Source organism: Nomascus leucogenys, chromosome 2 (genome assembly GCF_006542625.1).
Source record: "Nomascus leucogenys isolate Asia chromosome 2, Asia_NLE_v1, whole genome shotgun sequence".
In the NCBI taxonomy this organism is placed as follows: Eukaryota; Metazoa; Chordata; class Mammalia; order Primates; family Hylobatidae; genus Nomascus; species Nomascus leucogenys.
The window spans coordinates 85070763-85086699 of NC_044382.1; the positions used below are offsets into that span (position 1 = coordinate 85070763).

Here is a 15937-nt window from a genome sequence, read left to right on the forward strand (position 1 = left end):
ATAGCAAATGATTCTTAGCTTGTTGGCTTTCATCCTGTTTTACAATGAGTCATTTTCATCCCTGATTCTGTCATTTGGTGGTATATGAAGGTGATCAAAATTCCCATAGAATCAGCAAAAAAAGATAAACCTCTAGGTACTTCTCTAACAGAGAACAGTCACTAATCACAACTGCAGATATTTTGAAATTGCAATCTCCTCACTCTATTTTTGGATGTCTGGCATGCCTCATTCACTTGAGAACTATTTGCTTACCATTTTCAAAAGGATGGGAAATGACCATTTTCCCCTTTCCAGCCTAGATCTCTACACATGAAGTAACTTTTTTTTCTACTTTCAAGAGATCCAGACAGGAAAAGATAGCAGTTATTCTTACATTCATTTGTCAATCTTCTCTTTGGGGAGAGGGAAGAGCAGTGTTAATTTCCCTTCATATGACTGAATCTTGTGGCTTAAAATCCAAAAGCAAAAATAGGTCTCTGAGGTCATCTATAAAATCTCTCACTGTCTAGTTGAAGGAACTAGCAAAGGCTAAAACAAACTGGTTCGGGTTGCCTGAAAGAGTTGGAAATCAGGCTAAAGGCAGGCTGCCCTGCATACACACATTGACTACAAGCTATATGACAATCTGCATACACCAATACAGAATCTTTAGGCTTTCCTTCCAGCTCAAGAGATAATTTAGGAAAAGGATTATGTTATGCGGGACTTTAAGATCTTACAGCAAACTAAATATTATATTTCTTTACTTCATGTGCTCAACACAAATGCCTTAAGGGCCAACTAAAGGTGGTGTTCTAGGCTTTGGGGAGATAACAGTGCACAAGGTAGATCCTATCTTCATGAAACTTACATTCCAGTAGGGTGAGACAAATGATAAACAGGAAAGAGAATAAGCAGGCAAACAAATAAGTTAATATCTAACAGCAGTAAGTACTATTAAAGACACTAAACTAGGTATTGGAATAAAGAGTGACTTGAGTGAGATTTAGGGGAAGGGGCTCATTAGATGCAGTGGTCAGAGAAGGCTCCCACAGAGGCAGCATTTGAGCTGAGCCCTGAATTACGAAAGGGAGCCAGCCATGCCCAGATGTGGAAGAAATATATTCCAGGGAGAGAAAACAGCAAGTGCAAGGCCCTGAGGTAGGTATAACCTCACTATGGTCAAAGAACAAAAAGCAAGCCAATTTGCTGAGCAGAAAGGGGTGCAGCCAGCTTCACAAGCCAGTTCATACAGGGCTGAAGCCTTGGTGAGGAGTTTGAGAGTTTTTCTAAACATAATGGAAGCCCCCTGAAGGGTTCTAAGCACAGGAATGGCAATGACATGACACGGTTTAGACTTTAGCACTTGGGCTGCTACATGGAGACTCCTTCAAAATCTGGAAATTAATTCAGAAGACACTTCAATATAACAAAGAACAGAGATTCTCTTTCTAGCTCCCACTTATTTTTCTTTTATGGTGCTGCTTTTTTTCAGACCTGAACTTCTGTGGGTATTTTAAGAGGAGGCAGGAGACCAATGAGTCTAGTTCTTTCATTTATTTGCCAAGTCTCTACCCTAGCAGCGAGAGGTCTCTTTACGTAACAGTGTTATAGGGATTGGCACCATCTTAGGTAGCATGTGCTGGAAAGGCCAGGTCAGTTAAGGCCACTGCTTATCCCGATGTGGCCCACATCAGCCACAGGGGAAAACTGAAGATGGGAATGCTGAGAAGATGGTGATGGGAACCATAATACAATAAACCCAAATTATCTCTCCCAAGCTGGAAATAAAATGATTTGGCTTCTCAGAGTCGATGGCCTCTTTATGCATAAGCTGGATTAAGAACTGTTGGGAAAAAACGACCACATCTAGTAGTGTGTGCTTTTCATGAACCCAAAAGACACTGTATCTTTCTCAACTCCGAAGAGCTATACCTTAGTTAAAATTCCTGAAGGCAAAGGGCTCAAGTATGAAATTCACCCAACAGAACTTGATTTAAATGGAAAGAATGAGTACAAATGCCACCAAATCTCTCTGCACACACAATCTCTTTGGGCAGAATTCGGCACAGGAGATTTCTAAAGCTTTCATGATAATTATACTTAAGAGTCATTCCTCAGATCACCAACAACTTTGAAAACATAATCTACTGTTCTTTTCAGGTTCTTGGAACTGGAGCGAACACAAGCAGATGAAAATTTTAGCTAAAAGGAAAACAAACAATGATATCATTTAAAGAAAAAAACAAATGATTTGCTTTGGTCAAGGTCAAAAATAGTTATTTGGAGAGGGAAGAATTTTAGTGATAAAAGTGCTATAATTAACATATCTAAACAAGGACTGATCTGTTGTTTTGAACTCTTAATTTTAGGCAAGGAGTTAGTTATTAGTAATTTTTCCTTAATTGGCCCTAAAATGTTGTTTGTATAGTCATTGAAGACTGAGAGAAAGGAAGATTATTGCAGTAGAGGCAAACTCAAATGCCTCTAGGGGACAGGCAGGTAAATATGAAAATTTTTAAGAGGTTGGGTATACAACAATAGGAAGAACTAGAGCCTGTATTAAAAGTCTTTTTTTTTTTTTAAATGCTGTTGTTGCCAAAAAAAAAAAAAAAAAAAAACCTATTTTGGTTCAATCCCACCTGTCGGCTCAAGCTTGCTGCCAATGGTATATAGCATGCTACATGGCGGCAAGTGTGAATTAAATAAATGGATTCAGCCAGGCATGGTGGCTCACGCCTATAATCCCAGCAGTTTGGGAGGCCAAGGCGGGTGGATCACCTGAGGTCAGGAGTTCAAGACCAGCCTGGCCAACATGGTGAAACCCCATCTCTACTAAAAATACAAAAATTAGCTGGGTGTGGTGGTGGACACCTGTAATCCCAGCTACTTGGGAGACTGAGGCAGGAGAATCGCTTGAACCCAGGAGGCAGATGTTACAGTGAGCCGAGATTGCATCATTGCCCTCCAGCTTGGGCAACAAGAGTGAAACTCCGTCTCAAAAATAAATAAATAAATAAACAATTCATATTTCCCAAATCCTCAAGCCAGCAGAGAAGGCCTTTCCTTTCCACTTGGGCTGGCCTCTGCCTGCCTTTCCCAGATCACTGCCTCCAACCCTGAGATGGCCAGAACATGGGAGGAGCTGCTGAAAAAACATCATCACAGGTGTGACGCAGTGGCATAGAGGGTCCCAAAGAAAAACCACGTGAGCCACATTAAAAAGGTCAAAAACTGGGGAAATTAATTTTAATCATGTACTTTAACCCGATTCATCCAGAATACCATTTCAACATGTAATCAACATAAACACTATTAGTGAGCTACTTTACTGTCTTTTACTTGTACTGAGTCTCTGAAATCCAGTGTCTTTTTTAATAGTTAACGTCGCTGGCCACATCTCAAGTGCTCAAGAGCAACACGTGGCCAGTGGCTGCTGTACTGGACAATGTAGATGCAGCACTAAGAAAGAGCAAGGCTCTCAGTAGCTGGTGGCAGGGCCCTGGGCAAGACTCTTCCGTACTGGGTCTGCCCATCTCTGATGAAACAAGATGGGTCCTAAAAGCACTTCGAGACCTAAAAAGCCTTCGAGACCTAAAGCACTTTGAGACCTAAAAAACCTAAAAGCCTGTTGAGTTCTGTCTCTTTCTTTCTGACAAATGTGCACATTAAATAGTATTAAAAAGACAGACCAAGCATAGTGGCTCATGCCTATAATCCCGGCACTTTGGGAGGCTGAGGTGGGAGGACTGCTTGGGCCCAGAAGTTTGAGAGCAGCTTGGGCAACATAGGGAGACCCCGTGTCTACAAAGATGAAAAAGTAAAAATATTAAATAGAAAAAAAAAAAAGGGACAGGCACAGTTGCTCATGCCTATAATCCCAGCACTTTGGGAGGCCGAGGCAGATGAATCACTTGAAGTCAGGAGTTTGAGACCAGCCTGGCCAACATAGTAAAAACCCCAGCTCTACTAAAAATACAAAAATTAGCCAGGTGTGGTGGCAGGCACCAGTAGTCCCAGCTACTCAGAAGCAGGAGAATCGCTTGAATCCGGGAGGCGAAGGCTGCAGTGAGCCGAGATTGTGCCACTGCCCTTCAGCCTGGGTGACAGAGCAAGAGTCCATCTCAAAAAAATTAAATAAAGATAAATTGATTGATTGATGGACAGATAGGAGGCAGAAGGAGAGAGAAAAGGAGAAGGTGGGAGAGGAGGAGGGAGAGGAAGAGAGAGAAGGGGAAGGAGGGAGGAATAAAGGAAAGAGGAAAGACGGAAGGATATAGGTCAGGTTATAGGTTACTGTCACAAACACTTTCCATTCACCTCCTGGGAAGCCCCACTGCAGGAGCAGGGGGAAGTGGAGCGGCAATGGAGCAAGCTGGTTGCTCTAGCTTGGACAGATGAGAATGTTTCCTCATAGCAGTGCTCGGAAGTTAAAAAGAGGAATAAAGGCAAAGGATGCTGCGGCTGAGAGTCCTGCATTGCCAGACATATCATTCTTACCAGTTATATGACAAGAGAAATTCATCATCCACTTGTCCCATTATAACCTCTCAGGAATTTAAACTTGATTGACAGTCAATTTAATGCAAAATCACTTGGGTATAGATTGTGAATTCAAAGCATCAATTACTATTGATCTATTTGACATCGTTCTTTAATATACATAAAGTCGTTTTCGTTTTTTTTTTCCAAGCAATTTGCTTCTTAGGAGGGAACGATACATAGGAAAAATATTAAAGTCAAGCAGCAGAAGAAAATATGTTGGTGCGAAAGTTCAGCTGAATCTAACTGTGATGCCTTTTCATTTTGGCAGATTCAAATTATTTGCCCGAGTTCCTACACGGGCCATTTAGAAACCTTCTAATATTTTTAGAAGACCGAGATAATCAGAAATCTTCAAAGGTGTTTCTTTTACTTTAACACACCCAAAATTAAAACCTTTAGCAAGTTTCAACGAATCCTGACTCAATAAAAGCCTTCTAGTCCTGACTCCAGGGCAGAACGACACCCCAGGAACAGCTGTGACATTACCTGGTAAGACACTGCGGTTATCCACACACATGGAAAAGATGCGCTCGTACACGAGCTTTCCTGGGAGGAAAAGGACAGATGGTGTTAGTATCACACTCTTCAGGAGCAAACAGTAAATAAATGTTTGTTAATTAGGGACCCAGAGCTATCACTGCCCAGACAGGCTTTAACTTGTGAGGATATGCTGCCACCTGGTGGGACAGATTTTAAGCCACATTTTTTTGTTTTGTTTTTAGTTTTTCCAGTAGACTTTTACTTTCTTTGAAAGGCAGAAAAGTGATCGTTTTACCCTTTGGAGTCTAAAGGAGTCTCAAGTATCTCCATCCACTCAGACGATGGTCCACACTCCATGCTAGGCCAGAAGTGAAAATGGGCAGCCTGTGGGCTGAATCCAGCCCGTGACCAGTTGTGCGTGGCCTCACCACAACAGCCCACAAAGTGTTTTCACATTTTTTGAATTGGTTACCAACAGGTAAAAACTGGGAGAGGCTGGGCATAGTGGCTCACGCCTGTAATCCTAGCACTTTGGGAAGCCGAGGCAGGAAGACTGCTTGAGCCCAGGAGTTCAACAGCGGCCTGGACAACATTGTGAGACCGGGTATGTACAAAAAATTAAAAAATTAGCCAGGCATGGCAGCGCACGCCTGTAGTTTCAGCTACTCAGGACGCTGAGGTGGGAGGATTGCTTGAGCCCAGGAGTTCAAGGCTGCAGTGAGCCATGATCGCCCACTGCCCTCCCGTCTGGGTGACAGAGTAAAGACCCTGTCTCAAAAACAAAAACTAAAACAAACTCTACAACTTGGGAGAACTCACGTGCCTTATTTTCTCCTTCACATAAAATATGCCAAAAATGTGGCCACATCTCTATGGGATAACACAGCTAGAGCAAATTAGTAGCTGCCCCTTGAAATGGCATATACACTAACCAGTTTGCCACAGTCTCCACCATCCCCTACTGTCTCTCATCATCAGCCTGCTTTTCACTCTTTTATGTGACCTGCCTGGTCCCTAGAAGCATCAGAATTTGAGATTCAACTGGAATGCAAGCTCCACAAAGGCAGAGATTTGTGCTTGTTTTGCTCACTGACATATTCCCAGTACTGATCAGTGCCTGGCACACAGGGGGTACTCAATATTTGTTGGATGGATGAACATACTAGAGGTTTTGCAGGTCATAGGTCACTTTCTTGATGACTCATCTTTGCCACTGTAGCACAAAAGTGGCCACAATGTGCAAACAAATGGATGTGGCTGTGTTCCGATAAAACTCCACACAACAGGTGGGCAGCCTGGACCCCTAAACTGGTACCAAAAGTTTTATTTATTCTGTGCATGTATTTTCAAAATGTTATCAATATGTGGAAGTAAAAAATTAGAGTTCTTACTCATTTTCTGAGCTCTCCTAAGTCACCTTCAATGTGAAAGTATTTCCCTCTATGGGTTTTTTTTTTTTCCATAACCCTTTATTCAGGGCAATAAAGAACAACACACCTTGTCCATACATGGAAAAAGAGACAGGAAAATACAAAGATAATTTCAAGTCAAAGAACGTGGGATCAAATGATATCAAGAGATGACACAATGTTAGGATTAAGTGAAGGAAGCCAGCCAAGCTAAGAGGTACCACCCAGGTGCTTCTCCTAGTATGAGCCACCTACCTAAATACCTACCTACCTACATTCATTCATTCATTCATTTAGATAGGGTCTCACTCTGTCACTAGGCTGCAGTGCAGTGGCGTGATCACAGCTCACTATGGCCTCCACCTCCTGGGCTCAAGCAATCCTTCCACCTCAGCCTCCTATGTAGCTGGTACCACAGGCATGCGCTGCCATGCTTGGCTAATTATTCTTTTGTAGAGATGGGATTTCCCTATGTTCCCAGCCCAAGCTGGTCTCCAACTCCTGGGCTCAAGTGACTGCTTGCCTTAGCCTCCCAAAGTGCTGGGATTTATAGGTGTGAACCACCATGCCTGGCCTTGGCCCACCTACATTAAAATTTCCTGAAGGCACTTGTTGAAAATACAGATTCCTGGGGCCCACCTTATAGCTACTGGAAAAGAATATTTTATAGCCAGGCGTGGTGGTGCACACGTGTAGTCCCAGCTACTTGAGAGGCAGAGATAGAAGCTATGATTGTGCCGCTGCACTCCAGCCTGGGGCAACAGAGTGAGACACTGTCTCTCTAAAAAAAAAAAAAAAAAAAAGTATTTTGGAGGATGAGGACTAGGAATATGGATTTTTGAATAACCTTGCTGGGAAATCCTTATACATGCTGAAGTGTGAGAACCACTGATTTAGGCAGACACCAGTGGGTCTCTGAGCTAAAACTTGCCTTGCCTCTGGAATCTACAGAAACAGCAACGAACCTCCCTCTTCCTTCTGAGCCAGTGCTTCTCCAACTGGGCTGCAGACTCCAAGCACCTGGGACTCTTGAAAATATGTGGATGTCTGCGTCCATCCTCAGCGGTCCTCATATAAATGGTCTGGACGCAGCTGGGACTTTGTGGGTGTTTGTAAAGCTCCCTAGGTGATTTCAGTGTGCAGCCAAGTATGAGAAGCACTGCTCCAAACCACTGGCTCCATTTAGAAGCCCCTGGAAGGCCTTAGAGAACAAGCCCCAGTTCTCAAAGCCACCTGCCTTTTTCCTCCTGGCAGAACGAGCTTTCCTTTTCAGGGGCTCTGGGTTCCCTATAGCAGCCACACCATGTGTAGACAGAGGCCTCCCCTGTGGTGACCCCAGAACCCTGGCATTAGGGATGCATGCAGTGTTACCTCAGACCATCACACAGCAAACCACGCTAAGTGGCTGCATAACTTCTCACCTCCCATGGTGCACAGAATGAACCCAGCACAAAACACCTTTATTTCCTACACAAAAGTTGCCATCCCTCTAAAACTAGCTTTTTAAAAAAAAAAAAATTTCATCTCCACATTCTTTTTTATTTTTTTTTTTAGAGACAGAATCATGCTCTGTCACCCAGGCTGGAGTGCAGTGGAGCAATCACAGCTCACTGCAGCCTCAACTTCCTGGGCTCAGGGGATCCTCCCACCTCTGCCTCCTGAGTAGCTGGGACCACAGGCACGCGCCACCTCACCTGGCTAACTTTTAAATTTTTCATAGAGACGAGGTCTCACCATTTGCTCAGGCTGGTCTCAAACTCCCGGGCTCAAGCAATCCTTCTGCCCTGGCTTCCCAAAGTGCTGGGATTACAGATATGAGCTACTGTACTGGGCCTCACTTTCATATTTTAAGGACCCTTTAACTACAAAATTAGTTTTACTGAAAAAAGCGATTTGTCTACTGTTAAGCTAGTAGACAACTATTTTGGGAAATAACACTTGATCCTAGATTTATTTCCTGTCTTGATTTGCTTTCTTGTAAATCAAAGGCACTAAAAGAGATAAACAATAACAGTGGTAACAGCTAGCATTTTCTGAGCACTTACTTTGTGCCAAGCACTATTCAAGGTCGTTTACTCTAATCCTGCCTGCAAGCTCTTAGAAAAGGAAAGACCTACTTCCTATGAATCCTCTCATTTAGTCCTCTCCAGAAACCCTTGGAGGCAGGGTCTACGAAAGCCCCATTCTACAGGTAGAGAAACTGAGGCTCAAGTTCACACAACCCTGAAAGAGGAGACGCAGGCATTGAAGCCAGAAGCCCACCTCTGTACCCAATGCCTCTAGTGAAATCCCAGCAGAAACCAGGCACACGTCTTCCCACTGTGCATGCCAGTCTCTGTGGATGCTGGGGCCCTAGCCTGCATCCCTGGCACAGCAAGATGCTCTGACCCTCTTGTTAACGATGTCAACAACCATGAAACACCTGTCCCTGTATCTTCCATGCACATGTCCATGCATCTTCTTTTAGAGCAGAGTAATGACCATGTGCAGAAAAATGGAGCTCAGGACTCCACATTTCCACCAAGCAAGTCAGGGTTTCACTCCTTTTTTATAAAGTGAACGCTCATTAGCCCCAAATCTTAATAAAGACTCTTTCAGCACCTGTCCATGCAGGCTGCCTCAACAGTCCTGAGGAATATTATTCACAATAGACTTAAACAACAGCACCCTGGGAACACCATTCTGAAGTGGAGAGGAAGGACAGGGACTTTGGGAAGTGCTGAAAGCAGCTACTTTGTGTGAATGTTTGGTTTTGAATAGGTAAAACATTCCCATGGTTCAAAATTCAAAGAGGCTGCAGACGGTATCGAGTGCGATTTCTCTCCTGGCCCATCCCATCCACCTCACTGCCCTGTGCACCCTCTGAGAGAAACCACTTCTATCGGTTTCTTGGGTATCCTTTTAATGTCTCCTTAGGGAGACACAAGTGAATATCAACATGTATTCTACATTTTCCTCCTTTTTTTTTTTTTCTTCTTTTTGAGACAGGGTCTTACTTTTGCTAAGGTGCAGTGGTACTATCATAGCTCACTGCAGTCTCAAACTTCTTGGGCTCAAGGAATCTGCCTGCCTCAGCCTCCTGAGTAGCTGGGACTACAGGCTAGTACCACCACACCTAGCTATTTTTTAAAAATCTTTTGTAGGGATGGGGTTTTGCTATGTTGCCCAGGATGGTCTTGAACTCCTGGACTCAAGTTATCCTCCTGCCTCAGCCTCCCAAAGTGCTGGGATTATGGGATTACAGGTGTGAGCCACCATGCCCAGCCCTTTCCTTCCCTTCTTTGCTTTGTTGTTTTGTTGTCGTTGTTGTTGTGGTTTGTTTTTCTGAGACACAGTCTCACTTTATCGCCCAGAATGGAGTGTAGTGGCTTGATCTCAGTTCACTGCAACCTCTGCCTCCTGGGTTCAAGCAATTCCCCCACCTAAGCCTCCCGAGTAGCTGGGATTACAGGTGCATACCACCTCACGCAGCTAATTTTTGTATTTTTAGTAAAGACGGGTTTCACCATGTTGGCCAGGCTGGTCTCGAATTCCTAAGCTCAAAGTGATCTGCCCGCCTTGGTCTCCCAAAGTGCTGGGATTACAAGTGTGAGCCACCATGCCCAGCTTTTTCATTTCATAGAGCCACTAGTACTCCACTATACAGACACACCATAATTTATTTAGCCAGCTCCTATTGATGGCCACTTGAGTTGCTTCTTATAGTTTGCTATTACAGGTGGGACAGATTCCCAGAGGTGAAACTGTTGGGTTAAATGTATATGCATTTAGGCCAGGTGCAGTGACTCATGCCTATAATCCCAGCACTTTGGGAGGCCAAGGTGGGAGGATGGCTTGACTCCAGGAGTTTGAGACCAGCCTGGGCCACACAGGGAGATCCCATTGCTAAAAAAAAAAAAAAAAAAAAAAAAAAAAAATTCGCTGGGCATGGTGGCACACACCTGTGGTCCCAGTTACTTGGGAGACTGAGACAAGAGGATCCTTTGAGTCAAGGAGATCAAGGCTTCAAGGCTGCAGTGAGCCATGATCTCCCCATTGCACTGTGGCCTGGGCAATGAAGTGAGACACTGTCTCAAAAAAAAAAAAAAAGGTATGTGCATTTGCATTCCCCCATAAGCAATGTATAAAGAGAAATAAAGTAGGTACTTTGACTGCAGAGAGCTAGTTGAGCCTCAGCTCTGCAATTCACTATAACGGTGACCCTGGGCAAGCTACTTTCCTTCTCCAAGCCTCAGGTTCCTCATCTATAAAATGGGGATAACAACCAGACCCATCTCATAGGGCTGTTACGCAGATTATGGGACTTAATATCTTTTTTTTTCTCCTGCCTCAGCTTCCCGAGTAGCTGGGACTACAGGCGCCCATCACCATGCCCGGCTAATTTTTGTATTTTTAGTAGAGACGAGGTTTCACCATATTGGCCAGGCTGGTCTTGAACTTCTGACCTTGTGATCCACCCACCTTGGCCTCCCAAAGTGCTGGGATTACAGGTGTGAGCCACGGCACCTGGCCGGGACTTAATATCTATAAAGCACCTAAACAATCTGCCCAAGGTCATCATCTCTTGAAGGTTTACCACTGCTGTTCCCAACTCCCAGCCCAGCTATTTTCTGGGACGCAAAAAGGACGGCAGCATCTGCACTACAGCCCAGCGAGTCCAGGACAGGGCTGGGGAGCTGCTGGCAGGAGCTGGCAGAGTGGCTGCCCAGAGTTCTTGCAAGGTGAGTGAGCTGTCTGGGTCTGGCCAGGCTTGCAGGATAGAGTTAATCAGTGTCTCAGAGCTAATCTTGCTCAGGAAAGCTGACTCATACAAAAGAAACTTAGGAGAGGCTGGCGAGGGAACCAGAAGTCCAAGAGGTTAATTCACAGGAGGAATGAGACTGCCAGGGGAGCCAGACACAGCCACCAGCCTCTCCCCACCAATGAGGGCCTCACACTCCCTGAAGGTAAGCCGTGTGCATGGACACGTCAAGGACCAGCAGTGTATGATTTGACATCTAACCTGAGAACCTAAAGCCCTCATCCATCCTGGGTCTCTCCTCACCATCTCCACCACCTCCCAGGGCCACGCCACCCCTGCCTCTCACCGCAAGTGCTGCCACAGGCTCCAGGCTCTACCCCCGCCCTACAGTCTAGTCTCAACACAGAGCCTGTTAAATCCCACGTGGGATCACCTCCCTCCTCTGCTCAACACCCTCTGGTGGCCCCTCCTGCCCTCACAGTCAGAGTCAAAGCCCAAGTCCTTCCAGTGGCCCCCAAGGCCACCATGATCTCTGACCATGTCAGCTTCTGCCCCTCTCCCGGGCTCATCTCATCGCCTGTCTCTTAGCCTCCTTGGTTCTCAGGCTAGCCTGGCATGCTCCCAATGCTCCCACCCCAGGATCTCCGTACAAGCTGTTCCTTGGCCTCTTCTGCCCCTGGCCTCTACCCCATAGACCCAGCAGGCTCACCTCACCCCTCTCACCGCCTTCAAGCACCTGCTCAGGTAACCTCTCAATGAGGCCTCCTCTGAGCACCTTACTTAAAATTGCACCCCTACCCCCTCACCTAATTCCCTCCATTCCTCTTCACCCCCTCACCCCACTCTGTTTGGTTTTCTCCATAGCATGGATCATGGTCTAACATAAAATTGGGTTGACTTATTGTTTTGTAAATTCTCTTTTTTGGAAACATAAGCACCACAAAGGCGAGGATTTTTTTTCTTTTCTTTCTTTTTATTTTTTTTTATTTTGAGATGAAATCTCAGCTCTGTGGCACAGGCTAGAGTGCAGTGGCATGATCTCAGCTCACTGCAACTTCCACCTCCCGCGTTCAAGCGATTCTCCTGCCTCATCCTCCCGAGTAGCTGGGATTACAGGTGCCTGCCACCACGCCTGGCTAATTTTTATATTTTTAGTAGAGATGGGGTTTCACCATGTTAGCCAGTCTGGTCTCGAACTCCTGACCTGAAGTGATCCAACCGCCTCAGCCTCCCAAAGTGGTAGGATTACAGGCGTGAGCCACTGTGCCTAGCCAAGGCAAGGATTTTTATCCCTTCCATTTGCGGACACCTCCCTAGTGGCCTGCAGAGAGCCTGATACCACCTCTCCGGGCCATCTGAACCCATCAGGCCTCATCTGTCAGCTGGAACATCTCTTCTTTTTGCCCAGGTAGCATCACTCCCCTTTCTTCTGCTAACTGTATCACTCTTTTAGATTTGAGGTGACCCAGGCCTGGATAATCAGTGCATTTCATCCCCCAGATAACACAACTGGCTCAGGGACTGACATATGATCCAAGCCAGGCCAATGAGATGGGATTCTGAAACTTCTGTGGGAATGCTTGGAGAAAGCAGCTCTTTCCATGCCCTGGGACCACTAGCAGTAAAGCTAGCAGAAGCTGAGGACAGCTTGTGAAGTCGAGAATGCACCCAACCCAAGGGCAAGGTCTTTTTTTTCTCTTTTCTTTTTTTTTTTGGAGACGGAGTCTCACCCTGTCACCCAGGCTGGAGTGCAGTGGCCCATTGCAATCTCCACCTCCTGGGTTCAAACAATTCTCCTGCCTCAGCCTCCCAAGTAGCTGGGACTACAGGTGCGCACCACGACATCCAGCTAATTTTTGTATTTTTAGTAGAGACGGGGTTTCGCCATGTTGGCCAGGCTGGTCTTGAACTTCTGACTGCAGATGATCCACCCACCTCGGCCTCCCAAAGTGTTGGGATTACAAGTGTGAGCCACCATGCCCGACCCAAGGGCAAGGTCTTAATGACATTGTTTGGGTTCCTGGATCTAGCTGCACCTGAAGCCAAACTACCCCTGGACTTTTCAGCATAAGCCAATAAATACCCACTTTTTCACGGTTAGTTAGCTTTCTTGTCACTTGTTTTAGCTAGCACACTCAGGCCTCCGGTCTCTTGGACAGGACTGGGATGCACAGAAATGAATGAGTCTCTCAGATTGACAGTTTGCTTTCTGACACATTATATCTTTCAATGGGTTACAGATAAGATTTGCTGGGTTGGGAGCCCATTGGTCCCTGTAAGACACTGAATGTCTCTATTCTAATCTTCCATGTGTTCAACTCTCAGAAGGCGCCCTTATTTCCTAGTTCTGGTGGGGTGCCTCGCTGTGGGGCACATCATATACAGCTTAGAGGGCTGCATGGTTTGAGCAAACTGCTAATGGCACGATGTTCTGGCCTAACCAACCACTGCCAAGCAGCACAGCGGCCTCCTGCTCCTCCAGGTTATTCTCTTCAGTCTAAACCTTTCTACCTGGCTCCAAAAGGTCTCTCTACCTGTGAGGTGGTGTGTGGGACTAGGGGCAGCCACAGTGATGCAGGAAGGTATCCAGGTGGGAGAGGACTGTGGCTAGGATTAAAATTTTAACAGTGAGGCTGGGCACAGTGGCTCCTGCCTGTCATCCTAACACTTAGGGAGGCCGAGGCGGGTAGATCACTTGAGGTCAGGAGTTTGAGACCAGCCTAGCCAACATGATGAAATCCCATCTCTACTAAAAATACAAAAACTAGCTAGGCGTGGTGGTGCGTGCCTGTAATCCCAGCTACTGGTGAGGCTGAGGCAGGAGAATCACTTGAACCCCGGAGGCAGAGGTTGCAGTGAGCCGACATCATGCCACTGTACTCTAGCCTGAGGGACAGAGACTTTATCTCCAAAAAGAAAAAAAAAAAATTTTAACAGTGAAGAAAGAAAAAAATAGACATGCTGGGGAGAGCTTTAGGAGGCTGAACTGAAGAATCTGGTGACTGGACATGGGCATGTGGGGGAAGATGCTCAGATTCCCATCTCAGGCAACTGGGTACATGGTAGTGCCATTCCTGGAGACAGAAACTCAGTGGAAAAAGGGAAAAGTCTGGGAACAGATGCCAAGTTCAGTTTCAGGTGCCTGTGAGACGGCAAGGGACCCATGCTGCTTAGTGCTCCCAGCCTGCCCTGCTTCACTCATTCACTTTACTAGTCTATCACAAGATTAGGAAAAACAGGCCAGGCATGGTGGCTCATGCCTGTAATTCCAGCACTTTGGGAGGCCAAGGCAGGAGGATCACTTGAGGCTAGGAGTTTGAGACCAGCCTGGGCAACACTGCGAGACTCTGTCTCTACCAAAAAAAAAAAACTTAGCTGGGCATGGTGGCATGAGCCTGTAGCCCCAGCTACTCAGGAGGCTGAGGCAGGAAGATGGCTTGAGCCCAGGAGTTCGAGGCTGCAGTGAGCTATAACTGCACCACTGCCCTCCAGTCTGGATGACAGAGCAAGACCCTGACTCAAAAAAAAAAAGAAGAAAAAATAAAATTTTATAAATTTTAGAATGTTTCAAAAATAGCACCCTTATTAATGGGCATGGGGGGGATGGTTTGATCTCTCTCATGACTTACTTAATAACTTAAACCACAGCAGAACCTAATTTACAGTAACTCTACCACCCAATTCTTGACAAAACGAACACATTTCCTAGATCTAAGGTGCATATGACAGGTACTTACCAAATGTATCAAGTATGTCGGTGATAAGGACAAATTTGCTTGGGTAGAACTGAATAACACTGGTGTCTGAAAGAAGCTTTGAACACTAAAAAAAGAGAAAAAAAAGAGAAAATTCACTCTGGCATGTCTGGTATGGGTAGGACACTCCAGATCTGAAAAATTAATGGTTTCTAGAAACAAGTTGAGATACTTACTATGTGCCAAGGCCTGTGCGAGGCACTGAGCATACAATGACAAGCTAAAGCACTGTGCTTTTGACAGAGAGAGCCGGACTCTGCTCACAACAGAATCTCTTTTTTCTTTCCCTTCCTTTTTTTTTTTTTGTAGAGATGGGGTCTCGCTATGTTGCCCAGGTTGGCCTTAAACTCCCAACCTCAAGTGATCCTCCCACCTCAGCCTCCCAAAGTGCTGGGATTACAGGTGTGAGCCACCGCACCCGGCCCATAACACAGTCTCTTAAGGAAATACACTATCACCTTCTTCAGGAAAGCCTTATCCAAAAGGATCCTGCTTGTATACTGAACCAGGAAGCACTCAAAATCACTGACAGAAGTGAATGACATCTCTCTCATCACAGTCCTCATCTATGGCCCCCATCTTTGTTCAACTGCTTTGCAGACTGGCTTCTTCTGTTGATTTCAGGGTGATCAGCATCCTTAAACATTCTTTTCTAAGAAACGACCCTATAAGTAAATCCCCAAGGCTTCATAAACTCACACTGATTATTTATACTCAGTCCCAAATTCCCCCCTAAAAGGAACATAGCTTCAATGAATACATGTTACTCTGGAAATATGACCTTCAATGCTGAAAACATTTCAGCTTTGCGGGGAATTGCTGAATTCTATATTCTCATTCATGCCAAAGGGTCACAGCCATGTTCAGGACTCTTTATTTAATTTTTTTAAATTTTATTATTATTTTATTTGAGATAAGGTTTTGCTCTGTCGCTCAGGCTGGAGTGCATTGGTGCAATCATAGCTCACTGCAGCAATGAACTCCTGGGCTCAAGCACTCCTCCTGCCTCAGCCTCCCGAGTAGCT

The 15937-nt window shown here is 45.5% G+C and overlaps 1 protein-coding gene across 2 annotated transcripts in view; it reads right to left on the bottom strand.

The window, feature by feature from the left end:
- Positions 1-15937, bottom strand: part of VPS35L (VPS35 endosomal protein sorting factor like) — a 147215-nt gene that overhangs the window by 94703 nt on the left and 36575 nt on the right. For both annotated transcript variants that reach the window (XM_030800208.1, XM_030800203.1), the window contains exons 8-9: positions 14895-14979; positions 5014-5073 (exon numbers count right to left, since the gene is read on the bottom strand). In XM_030800208.1, coding sequence (XP_030656068.1) covers positions 5014-5073; positions 14895-14979 — 145 coding nt within the window. The remainder of the gene's footprint in view (positions 1-5013; positions 5074-14894; positions 14980-15937) is intronic.